Here is a 12,512-nt window from a genome sequence, read left to right as displayed (position 1 = left end):
TGAGTTTTTTAAGACTATGTAATCCTGAAGGTGTTATGATATATTCTTTTTACTTCTAGAATGAATTACTATGGTTTCCCCTCCTTCCAGAAATGGAATTTCTTTAATCAATTTTCTATTTCTAGAAAGTAGCCAGCCTTAATAGTATTTATGTAGTGTTTCAACTAATCTATAGGGTAAGAATTTCACAAATGAAACTGAAACATTGGTTATAGAGGATCAAGTGTGGGCCTTTGGTCTTGGCATGGGTCCCTCACTTTCTTCTACACAACTAAAGTACACTAACTTCAATAAAGCCAAGAAAGCCAAATGTAAAATAAGAAAGAACTAGGTTAGTTGACTGCTCAAGGCAGAATTGATGAATGCTCATTCAAAGTTAATGCAGAAGATTCAAACCCAGGGTAAGGATCAGCTCTTTAACCTGCCCCCAAGCCAACACAGAATACTCATACCTGCTCCAAACTGCTGTTCTCTGATGTGACTGAACTGATTAAATTGGTAGGTTTTGTCTTAGTTTAAGCATAAAACTTGTTATGAGATGGATAGAAAGCAATCATAAAATCAATTATGTTCCCAAGCTCATCAAAGACATGATAATCCATACAACCTTAAGAAAGGGGAAGAATGTAATCAGAATCATCTGGAAACACCAAAAAAAAAAAAAAAACCAACAAGAATTCCTCTAAAGACTTGAAAAAAAATTCCTCTCTGTAAAAAAAATCCATCAGGTCTTTTGAAACAATACAATGATTGGCCAATAGTTTCTCTTTTCAGATGACAAAACACAAAAACAAAGAAATGAACAATGAGTGAGCAGAGAATATGCGCAGGGAAGGCTCAATAGATTGCTGTGGGGGTCCAGACAGTAGAACGGAGAAGAGTGTCTGTGGTGGTGTACCTTCATTGTCAACTTGCCCAGATTATTAAAGCACATCTCTAGTGTGCTGTGGAATTCAAAGAGAGGAATAAGTAAGGGAGAATGATCTTCTGGGAGCATCCACTCCCTAGGGAGGAGTCCATCATGGAATAAAGTGGAGACAAGAAGTCCCAGCAGGACAGGCACCCCTGTCCTATGCACAGAGCCAAGACACTCTGATCTACCATGCCCACCTGGTCATTGGGAATGGAAACCATGGCCAGCATATGTCAGTACTTTAAGTTTTCCGTCTGAGCTATTTGATTGCAACTTAAAATGATATCCTAATGACACAGAAGGGTGGTAGTAGAGAAGTGGGGTCTTTGCTATGAGCTTTTTTGACAGAATTACTCAAAAGACTTTGTAAGTGGTTTGTGAGAGAGATTAAGAGAAGTTAAATAGATGGACTGGAGAAGCCCCAGACTGATGCTATCAACGACATTAATGGGTGATTGCAGAGGGAGTTCAAAAGACCAAAGTGCTGATAGAAGGCAAACAGTAGTGGTGCATGTCTTTAACTCCAGTACTAGGGAGGCAGAGGCAGGAGGATCTCTGTGGGTTCAAGGCTTACCTGGTCTAAACAGCTAGTTCTAGGACAGGCTTCAAAACTACAGAGAAACTCTGTCTCAAAAAACAAAAACAAACAAAAAACAGTGAAGGTAGAGCTTGTGAGGGCTAGGAAGTATTCCTCTCTGAGAACTAGGAACAGTCTGGAGGCCATTCCTGTGATAGTATGGCAAAACTTTTAAGTACCTTGTTCCAAGAGATTTAAAGAAAGGCCGAATTTAACAGTGATGGACTAATTAGCATGGTAGAAGAAATTTCAAAGCAGACTGGTATGATGCTGTAGTGTGGTTATTGTTACTTGCTTCTAGCAAAATTTATAACAAAAACTGTTATAATGAGCAAAATGTTAATGGAAATATTCGAAAAGTTTGTTTGCCCAGGAAACCATGGAAAGCTGGAGCAGAGATCATTACTGCAGAGACAGCTGAGGTCATTAGAAGAAACCAAGTACTTTGTCTTGAAATAATAGAAAATACATATAAAAGGCATCTTAAAAATTGGCCCACAGCTGCAGTTACAGCTTCAATAAAAGACCTACATTAGTGTCTTAAGTGATCCAGACAGACATCTTACATCAACAATGAACTACCACATTCACATAAACTCATGTATACATTCATCTTCGTACACATCCATACACATGAGAATGTGCATATAAAGACTCTTACACCACCTGCAGACACATACCAAAAATACAAATGAAATTTTTTGAGAACTCATTAATCACAGACTCAATGGAAATGTTTGAACTAATTTTAAAGATAAGAACAGTTTAGGGTACCGTGCTCACACAAAACTACTTAGGAAAGTTATCTGGGCAATCGTAGGTTGCTGTTCTCATAGCTAGAGGATCTAGATTCTGCTGGAGATAGCACTAGACCTTATCATCATCAATGTGATGCTAAGTTTTTGCTTGCATGTTTGTTTGTTTTGAGACAGGGTCTCACTATGTAGTTCTGGCTGTACTAGAACTCCCTGTGTAGACCAAACTGACCTCAAGTGCACAGAGATCTGCCTGCCTCTGCCTCCTATGTGCTGTATGTAATTAAAGATGTACAGCACCAACCCAGCCTATGATTCTGGTTTATAAGTATGCAGCATATTTAAACCAAAGGATTATGATGCCTTCATTCATATTTCAAAGTAAAGACTGCAATGTCAGGCAATTTGCAGTTATGTTTTCTACATGTAGTTTTTGGGAGGACGATGTATGTATGTAGCTATGAGAGGGAAGCCAAAGATGCAAAAGAAAAGCCCAGAGGTTAGAGATTGCAGCAATATGGAACACCTGCCAATGAAAACCACAGTCAGTGGACAGGGCAAGACGAGGAGGGGAGCCACATAGGCTGGAAATAATAAGGCCAGAGCAGTCAGGCTTTACTAGTTCAGCAGAGTTCTCAGAATTCTTATCTGTGCCCTGGATGGTGACCGTGGAATCACAGATTTAATGTTTGTCTTGTTGGGTTTCAAACTTGTTTTGATCTCATACCTTTCTTGTATGATTCCATCTTTCCATTTAAAGGGGCAATATTTATTGTAGTCCATCGTGTTTCAAAGTATATAGCCTACTTTTGATTTTACATATTCTCACTTTTCAGAGGAGACTTTGAACATGTCTTATTGGTTAAGAGTATAGAAACTCCTGGAGACGAATTGATGCATTTTTACATTTGTCTTTTATGAGTCTTTCAAAGGCCAGAAGGGGGATGCTTTAATTTAGTGGGAGGTGTTTTGGGTAGCAAGTTGACAAGGGATGGACTTGTGATGGCTAACTTGACTCTACTGAGAAACAAGAACTCAGTAAAGCACACTTCTGGGTAATGTTTCCAGAGAGGATCAACTCTAAAAGTGGTGGAGGGACTATGTTGAATGTAAGTAGCATCATCCCACAGTCTTGGTGCCTGAATAGAATACAGACAGCAAAGCAACTTCCAAATATCTATGTTTATGCTCAAAGATAAATGTTAGTCTTATCCTTAGAGAAACCTTGCTTTCTAGAGAATGTTAGTGAATACAGAAAGACTCTTAGCTGCACAAAGTGCAGAAAATAAGTGATTAACTCTGAATAAAACACTTACAACACCCTCTTTAAAGTTCTTAGAAAATTACGGAAGAGAGTATGGAAATATTTTAAGAGTAGAAATACTGGGTGAGAGCCTGCAAAATGCCCACTTTTGAACAATGCAGAATCATTATAACTTTGAACTCATAACTGGTAAAGATGCTTGCCCTGGTCTGCATAAGAAATGACCCACCAACACTCAGCTATAGATGGAAGAGAGACTCAAAGGACCTCAGCCTTCACGGCTAACTCTTTGCTACTGATAAATTCAGAAAGAGAGGAAGTAATTACCTTCAGGTGAATACCCACTGTGACTCCTCCAGGTTGCATTCCAATGCTCACGTAGATAGTCGTAGTTAATCTAAGCAAACCAAGAGTGATGAATCCAGGGAAGGGACGGGTAGAGGTGTGCCAAGGGGTAAGTGACAGTAATGAGAAAAAGATAAAAGAGGGGAGACGGGAGTAACCAGAATACAGGGGGAGAAAGTACCCAAAATACATTAAATATACTATTTGATGGAAAAGGGAAAGTGGTAAATTAATTTTAAAAGTATGGAAAAAAGAAATCCCACTAATTCAGGTATGCATATTCCCTCTCCTGCCTTCATTGCCTGTGACAAACTAGGCTGTCATACTCTGCCAAATCATCCTCACTATGATCTACTGAATCCTCTGAAAACCTGAATAAAAATTAAACACCTCTCCCCTTTCTCCTTCAAGTTTGTCTCTCGAGTATTTGGTCACAGTAGTAAGAAAATATGACTAAAGGAGCATCTTTGCCCAGCCATGTGGGTGTTTACCATCGTTGAGTCATATAATCTTTAAGTTACCATCAGGGTTTTGATAAAGCTGTACTACAAAATAAAATCCTTGCTTTTTCCTCACCATGGTTTTATTATATCAATACACCAAAATAAAAATAATTTACTCTGGTTTACAGACTGACATCATATGCCTAAATTGTCTCATAATTCTTGAGGCCCCTCTCTAATGCTAATTTAGCTAACACTTTCATATATTGATGGATTATTAAAATATTACAGCCATATTATGAAGAAAGACTAACAAATTGGGAACATCTTTAGTATGAAAGCCAATGGGATTCCTTATTAATTACTATTTGTTTCTTGAAAGATTGAAAACTGCATAGTCCTTTTTAATAACCTTTTAAAATTTTAAACATAATTCCTTATTGACTCTTTTTAAATTTCACATCATGTACCCCAATTCTGCTCACCTCCTGTTCCCTCCATATTCACTCCTCACCCCTTCTGTATGTGCCCCTCCCAAATTAATTTAAAACAAAAAAAACCCGCCATGGTCCTCCATATTTCCAACACCTCTTCATTTATCCTAGTGGCATCAGGAGGTCTGAATGTGTCACTCAGTATGTTTATTACGATAAGCTGTTGATCAGTCCAAGGCCTCCAGTTTCTGATACACCATCACCACTGAGTGATGTATCACTGGGTTCTCATTGAAACTCCTCTTAGATATCCTGTTGTTCCCTGAGTTGTGGAGATCCTGAGGTTATCAATCAACAGGTCCTGTTCCTTGGTGCACTCTAGCAGGTCATAGATGGGGTAACTATCAGGGTACCCCAAGGATGTGGGACTGGACCACTGGGAGCCCCCACAGGCAAGGGGCAGAGTTACTTCTCCTAGCCCCATGCCATCAGGGCCAGCTCTCCTACCCCTGTGGTGAGGGATGTGACTCTCTCTCCAGGGTGCTGGGGTCAGTTCTCTCATGGGGCAGCATCACCAGCTCTGCTGATGCAGAGTCCAGCCAGGGTCAGCTATCCTGGGCCAGTGAGGGACAGGACTGTCTCGGCACAGCCTCAGATTTCAGCATCCATGATTCTTATGACCCCTGTGGTAACACAAGCCATGGACACCAGTGTAGTCCCTGGCTGCTGTTGGACAGTGGACCCAGACATGGCTGATGGCAGCAGCCCAGTCCCAGCCCTGTGTGGTTATACAGGTCACTCGGATTGTCATGACCCCTTATGGCAGTGAGGCCCTTGGACACCAACATGGATGCAGGTGACAGCCCAGACCCCTGGGATTGGCATTGCCTTTGATAATATCAGGAGCCATGGACAACAACACAGACCTATATTGCCTATTCACATAACTGTTTTGCTGTATAGCACAGCTACATGTATAGATAGCTATAGTCATATGAGTTAGAAAATAAAAACTTGAACATTTACTATGTTTGGCACAGAGCTAAGCACTGCCACTGCGTGTGTACTAACGCATGCACAGTGGGGTTAGACTCTCAGTGATGGATGTTTTTAGAACCAAGCCTCCTGATTCCATATGCTATCCCATATGCGGGTGATGGAGATGATGCACATGATGGTGAGACAGCTAGTGTATGAAGCTGTGGGCAGCATACTTGGACAACTTCATGCTGGAATCCTGGGTTAGCTTTAGGATGTGTTTTATCCTTTGCAGCAGTACAGATGGACATTGGGACTTGGTCCCTTAGGAAAGCACTCTCCCACTTAGCTACATCCTCAGACTTGAGCTTATCTTCTGACATTTATTTCTACACATAAACATATAGAGTCACATATCTCTAGGTTTTTTTCATGAATTAACATATAAAAACCATGGATAATATGTGAACCCACAAAGTTATGCACATCCAAGCAACTAAGTGGAAACGGTATCAGTCTTCCTTGTGAAGCAGTGACTTCTCATTAGGCAGGGGTCTCATCTTCAGAGGGTGTGGCATTGCTGGGAGAAACAGAGTTTTAACAGTTTGAAGTCTTAGTTTTCTTGGTGAATCACATTATCCATTCTTTAAGTTCATCTTCCTTCTTTCATTTTAATTCACTTATTGCGTATATACCTGTGTACATGCCTGAATACCGTAACACACATGTGGAGGCCAGAAGACAGCTTGTAGAAGTTGGGCTTCTCCTTTACCATATGGATTCCAGGGATCAAACTAAAATCCTTGTGACTGGCTGCACTTGACCTTACCCGCTGAGCCATCTCACTAGCCCCATTGTTTAGTCCTTATTATATAATTTACTGCTTTATAGTAGTATCATAGAGAAAAAAAAATCCTTAAATTTCTATGTTCTTGTATCCTTCAGGCAGGTTCCGACAGTTGGAAATCCTGGATCATGTGACCAATGCTTTCTCATCTTTGCTGAATGATGTTAACACCACCCAGAGCCAAGATGAAGAGAAAGTTGGAAGAGAGGGTGTACAAAACCCCACATCGACTGGAGCTAAAGAGCATCGGAGAAGAATGAGTCAACTTTTAAAGAGAACTTCAAGACAGACCATCAGGAGAGATGGCAACCCAGCGCTGTCAGAATCATTCAAGACTGAAGACGGGATTTCTAGTCTGCCCACAAAGCCGTGGGAGTCTAGGCTGGGGCTGCAAATGGCTTCCACTAGCCATGATGGAGGTCAAGTGCCTTTTTCAACAGAACATGGTTCTGCCCAAGTCTGCAATGACTTGTCCCCTTGTCTCCCTCCACATGCTCTTCTGGACAAGCAGTTGGCAAAACAGTCTCCTCATACCAGAGTGCCTGAGGGGTCAGTTAGAAGGAAAATTTGGAAGGAGAAATGGATTCCCATGGACAAGCTCAAGAATTTGTCTCACATCGTGAGTAAAGGAGTGGACTCCTTTGAAATGGAGGAGGTGAGTGCTGCATCTGCTTGCTCGATTTCCGGTTGGAAGTGGCCTAGCCCACCAAACCTTTTTGCTTTTTACCTCCACTGATCCACTTGACATCTCAGTCTTTTGCTATTTTATCTTACAGTTTCAAATTTAGTTTATACTGAGACACTTATAGTTACTGTAATTGCTCCAGGCAGCATTAAACTGGTACAAAACCAACCTTCTAGTGTCTTAGTTACTTTTTTATTGCTACGGTAAGATACCATGACCAAGGCAACTTCTAGGGAGAACAGCTTACTTAGAGGCTTATATTTCAGAGGGCAAGCCCATGATCATGGAATGGAGCATGCCAGTGGGCAGGTGGGCATCTAAGCCTCCCTAATCCACAAGTCCTATACAGAGAGCGCTAACTGGGAATGGCATAGACTTTTGAAACTTCAAAACCTGTCTGCACAGATATCCCTCCTCCAACACAGCCACGACTCTTAACCCTTCCCAAACAGTATCAACAACTGGGGACCAAACATTCAAACAAAGGAGCCTATGAGGTCATTCTCAATCACCATGTCTATTTTTTTTCTATTCTGTATCTAAGAGTTATTTCTTCCTTTACTGTCACTCTATTTTTTATTAAGTATCTCAGTGTGATTTTTAATCTACTTTCTATTGTTTTTTTAAGTTCACCTTCTTTAAGGGGTCAGTTCAATTACTCCCACTCAGTGGAAGTTGTCCCAACAATTTTCCCTGTGTTCTCAGAGCCCCAGGATGAATCCCTGTAAAAGGGGTGCAGGTGTCAGTTGCCTCTGTCTTGCTGAACTCTTGGCACTCTAAAGACCAAAGGAAGAGTCAGGACATACTTGACAAAATGTGTCATGCACCAATCTTAGTAAAGCACTAAGAGCTCAGGGTAGGCCTTGAAACTGGGGGTTTAGTTTCCTTTGTTGACTTGCTTTAGGGTTCACATATTGAGACCCTGATTCACCTGAAATCTCTACTTGCTCTTTCTTACCTTTTCTCACGCACAGTAGTCTGCACTTGCACTCTTTTTTCTTAAATCTTCTATTGTATTTAGTTGATAAATATGTGTGTGTGTGTGTGTGTGTGTGTGTGTGTGTGTGTGTGTATTTTCTCTTACCTCTGTATTCATAATGGAAACTAGGATGGACCATGCGCTTATTGATAACTGTTAATATAGTTAGAGAGGACGAAGGAAGGATGCTTTCCAAACCCTCGTATATCTGAATTGCTCCAAGTAGAATGGGGGAATTGATTTAATTTATAAATCACAAGATGGAAGATGTCTCTCTGCTGAGCCATCAGAGCCATCATGTGCCAAACACAGACACCAGCATAGATGTTGTAACAGAAAATACTTTGAAAGAAGAGGTAACATGGACAGGCACACAAAGCAGTGCCAGGGAAAAGCAAGGGCAGTCCGCAGATGGGCCCTTATATCATTCTACAAATGCATTTTGTGAAATCTAAGAAGCCACAAATGGCGAACTTAGTGGGAGTAAAGCTTAACAATGCCTTGGAATTGGGTTTTACTCAAGGGAAGATACCTACAGTAACCCTCTAACCCCAAAAGATGTGAATGTTTCATCATATATACCAAAAGGCTTAGTATCTACATAAGTACATATTTATGTGTGCATGTGTACACATGACTTATAGAAATCCTTACAGGGATTTATTTATAAGATTAAAACACCACTTTTCATACTACATCATTTTTTGCCAATTTATAACACTTTAGCAAAGATCTGTTTTCTTCTAGTTTGGCAATTTTATGCATTATTTTAAATTTAATTTAATATTATAAGGCAAATGTATACTTATAAGGATTATTTGAACACTAAAATAAGTTTTGTTAAGTATTTCCAGATTTAAATATCATTAAAGTACTCTAAATTGGTCCAAAATGGTTTCCATAGAAAACTAGAATATTGGTGGAAGGAGAGAACTGACTCCTGAAGTTTGTCCCCCATAAATCTTCACACACAGACACACACACAGACACACACAGACACACAGACACACACACACACACACGCACACACACACACAATGGGTGCAAAAAAGGAAACTAGAATATTATGTAGACTTTCATGACCAACTTCAACATTTTCTTGTATGTGCGTAATACTTCCTATGTACATAAAGCAGAAGTAACCGTAAAACAACAGAAAAGAAACTCATCTCCTTAAAACAAAACAGAAAAGGGTTTTGTAAATATTGTATTAGCACTGGGGAAAATACTTATTTCACTCAGTGCCACAAGAAAGAGTAAAGAAAGAACCTAGGGATCCAGCATACTACATAGGAACCAATGTTGGATTTAATGTCTATTTTTGAATGGCAAATCTAAAAATTTAATTATAAGAAATAAAAATATGGGTGAAATTGACAGATTTCTGGGGCATTTAAATGATAGTCATGATGCATAAATAATTATCCAGCAGAATTTTAATTACGGTTGACCAAATTTCCCTTATAGACAGGCCTGTTGAATGTTGCTTTTGGCCATATTTGGCTTGAATCTCCAAATTATAATTCCAACAAAAGTTATACATAGATTTCTAATGAAAAGAGCAACACATTCTATGTTTAATTTTACTAAGAAGAATTCCTTCTAAAGTTATCAAGAATATTAAATGTACTTAATACTTGTGAAACCCATGCAGGTATGTTATATGACGTATGTGCCTTTATGGTCACGATCAATGGTCTGCACCCTTTCTTCTTTTCATGAATGAACCCTGTATTACAGAAAACACATGCGAGGCCAAAGGTATTTTTGTCATTTGGCATCTTCGTTCAGTGAAGACTGCTTCTTTATCCAATTTTTATTGATTTTTAAAACTAATATCTTTGTATCTGATAGAAAGCTCAGGGATATACTTGGCATTTGTTTTAAATTAAATTTATTTTTTAAAACACCATTTTTTCCATTATTGTTTTCTAATTGAAAAAAAAATGTGTTCTGCATTGTACTAAGCAGATTTTTCTTCATGCTTATGATGTGGGAAGAGAACTTTCTCATTACATTTAAAGATGTGGTGATGCACATTGGTTTGAGCTACCAAAACCAGTAGAAGAAATGCTGGTAAGTTTGTCTAATCAATTCCAAGCATAAGATACCAAATTCCTGGTAAGTTCGTCTAATCAATTCTGAGCATAAGATGCCACTCATTTAAATTCCCGAATGAAAACTTTTGACTTCATAGCTATATCCAGAAAAAGCTTGCAAAACATAAATCCTACAAAGAAACACTCCAAAATGTTACCATTAACTGTTTTCACCTTTCAAAGAATTCTCTGGGTGACACATTTGTACAATGAGCCATGTTATTATTTAAAGGTAATAGTTTCTGCTATGTTTTACCAACAGCTTTATTATCATTTGTAGACTGTTATCCATTAACTTGCCAAATATTTCAAAAAAAATAAGTTCTGCTCTCTTAATTTAGAAATAAATTGTGTGTGTGTGTGTGTGTGTGTGTGTGTAAAAGCTATGTAGCTGCTTGATTAACTAAATTACTGTGCATAAGTATATCAAGCCATAATTAGCTAGCTCTCTCCCACACATTTAATATTCTTCAGTCTCAACAGAAATTTCTAATGCACGAATTCCATAAAGAAGCCTTGCCCCTCCCACCCAGGCATGCTCCTCCCCTCCCCTGAGCTCTTTTGATTCTTTGAGTCTTTCTTGTGGCTGTCTTATGCCAAGTCCTCCCAGAAGTCTATCACCTAGGAGTTTGCCACTCATGCTTGTCCCTCTATGTGGTTATCTGTGGGTAATCATTGTTTATTGATTAAATAAACTGAATTTGTTATGAAAATATTGCTAGTAAAATCAATGTATTTTGACATCTTAGGTCCAAAGCTTTGATGAAGACACTGGCAACCCTCTTAACCTGATTTCAGGAATTGCAGGTAAGTATTTAATAAGGGATATGAATGATTTTCATCAATGACCATTGAGAGGGAATGAAACGGCCAGTACTTTAGAACAGTTAAAATACATGGAGATTCATTATCTCCATGAGAGTCCTATACATTTCTGTACTATCTGAGTTGTAAATTTAAAAAAAAATCTCAGGAAATATTCACTATCCCTGTGGCTATCATGTGTGGCTTGTCAAGCAGTATCTCCCTGAGCTGTGTGTAGTAGAATGGGTTTAACATCAGAAACTGAGTGGGTGATTTCCTCCTCCTTCTTCCCGGTCTGAGATACTGCACAAGTCATGCCATTATGCAGGCTTCAGGTTTTCCATAAACAATAAAAAAAAGTAAGTGCAAATAATTTTTTAAATCTCCTACCAACTTTTGCACTCTAAATTTTGTATGACCCCTTGTCAAACTCTCAGGGGATAGAAATTGCCAGCACGCAGCCTTTCCGGCCTCTTCTTGGGATGATGTTCCACATTCTAGACTAGTACGCCCTGCTTTGTCCCTGCTTCTCATCCCCCTAGTCACAGCTCTCACAGCTGCCATGATCCTTCAGTGGAGCTGGAAGCAGGCAGAGATTAGTCAAGCAAAATAGAACAGATGAAGCCAGTGTGTTTCCTGGAAGGAAATATGCAAATTTTAAATTTAATTTAGTGTGGTGTCAAACACATCTTTTCCATTACAAAGTGTATGTATGGGTCTCATTTTGCTAAATGCTGTTTAGAAATTATGCATTAGTAATTATAGGGTCCTGCTGATTACATAAATTGTTATCCTGCTCTTCAAGTAATTACCACATAACCTGCATTGAGGTTTAGAAGACAAAAATAAGCATCTGTTTTCCATCTAATTGAATGCTTCTCAATGAAGCTGGAGGTCCCCTTGTCAATAGAACTGCCTTCCTTGACATTCAATTAGGAGGTCTACTGTTATCACATAAGCCATCCCAATTATTCCGAAAAGATTATGTGGGAAGTCGGACAAAATGAGAGATTGAAAGGAGAGAAGTGATAGTTTGCCTAATAAGAAAAATCTGGACAGGCAGGATTTTCCTTTATTTTTTTTTATCTTTTTTTTTTCTTCAAAAATAGTGTTGGTGCCAAACTGTGGTAGCACATGTCTGTAATCCCAGCACACAGGAGGCTGAGGCAGGAGGATGATAAACTTGAGACTAGTCCGAGATACCCTGTCTTCAAACAACTGAATAAAAATAGTACTGAAATCAAAAAGTAAAATTAATTGGGTTAATGAAGCAAGAAGATTATCCTTTATCACTTTGAAATATATGTACATATATTCATGAAATTTTTAAATGTAAAATTCCCAAGATTACTTCATCTAAATAAGTACGTGAGTACGTGAGTTTTTTCA

General features: G+C 39.0%; 1 protein-coding gene across 1 annotated transcript in view; it reads left to right on the top strand.

Moving 5' to 3' along the window:
- Window positions 1–12,512, top strand: part of Itprid1 (ITPR interacting domain containing 1) — a 118,552-nt gene that overhangs the window by 42,513 nt on the left and 63,527 nt on the right. The window contains exons 8-9 of the mRNA XM_005360799.3: window positions 6,655–7,211; window positions 11,069–11,126. Coding sequence (XP_005360856.2) covers window positions 6,655–7,211; window positions 11,069–11,126 — 615 coding nt within the window. The remainder of the gene's footprint in view (window positions 1–6,654; window positions 7,212–11,068; window positions 11,127–12,512) is intronic.

The sequence above is a fragment of the Microtus ochrogaster genome, linkage group LG3 (genome assembly GCF_000317375.1).
Source record: "Microtus ochrogaster isolate Prairie Vole_2 linkage group LG3, MicOch1.0, whole genome shotgun sequence".
In the NCBI taxonomy this organism is placed as follows: domain Eukaryota; kingdom Metazoa; phylum Chordata; class Mammalia; order Rodentia; family Cricetidae; genus Microtus; species Microtus ochrogaster.
The sequence above is the reverse complement of the archived record's forward strand: the minus strand, read 5'-3'. Positions and strand labels throughout refer to the sequence as shown.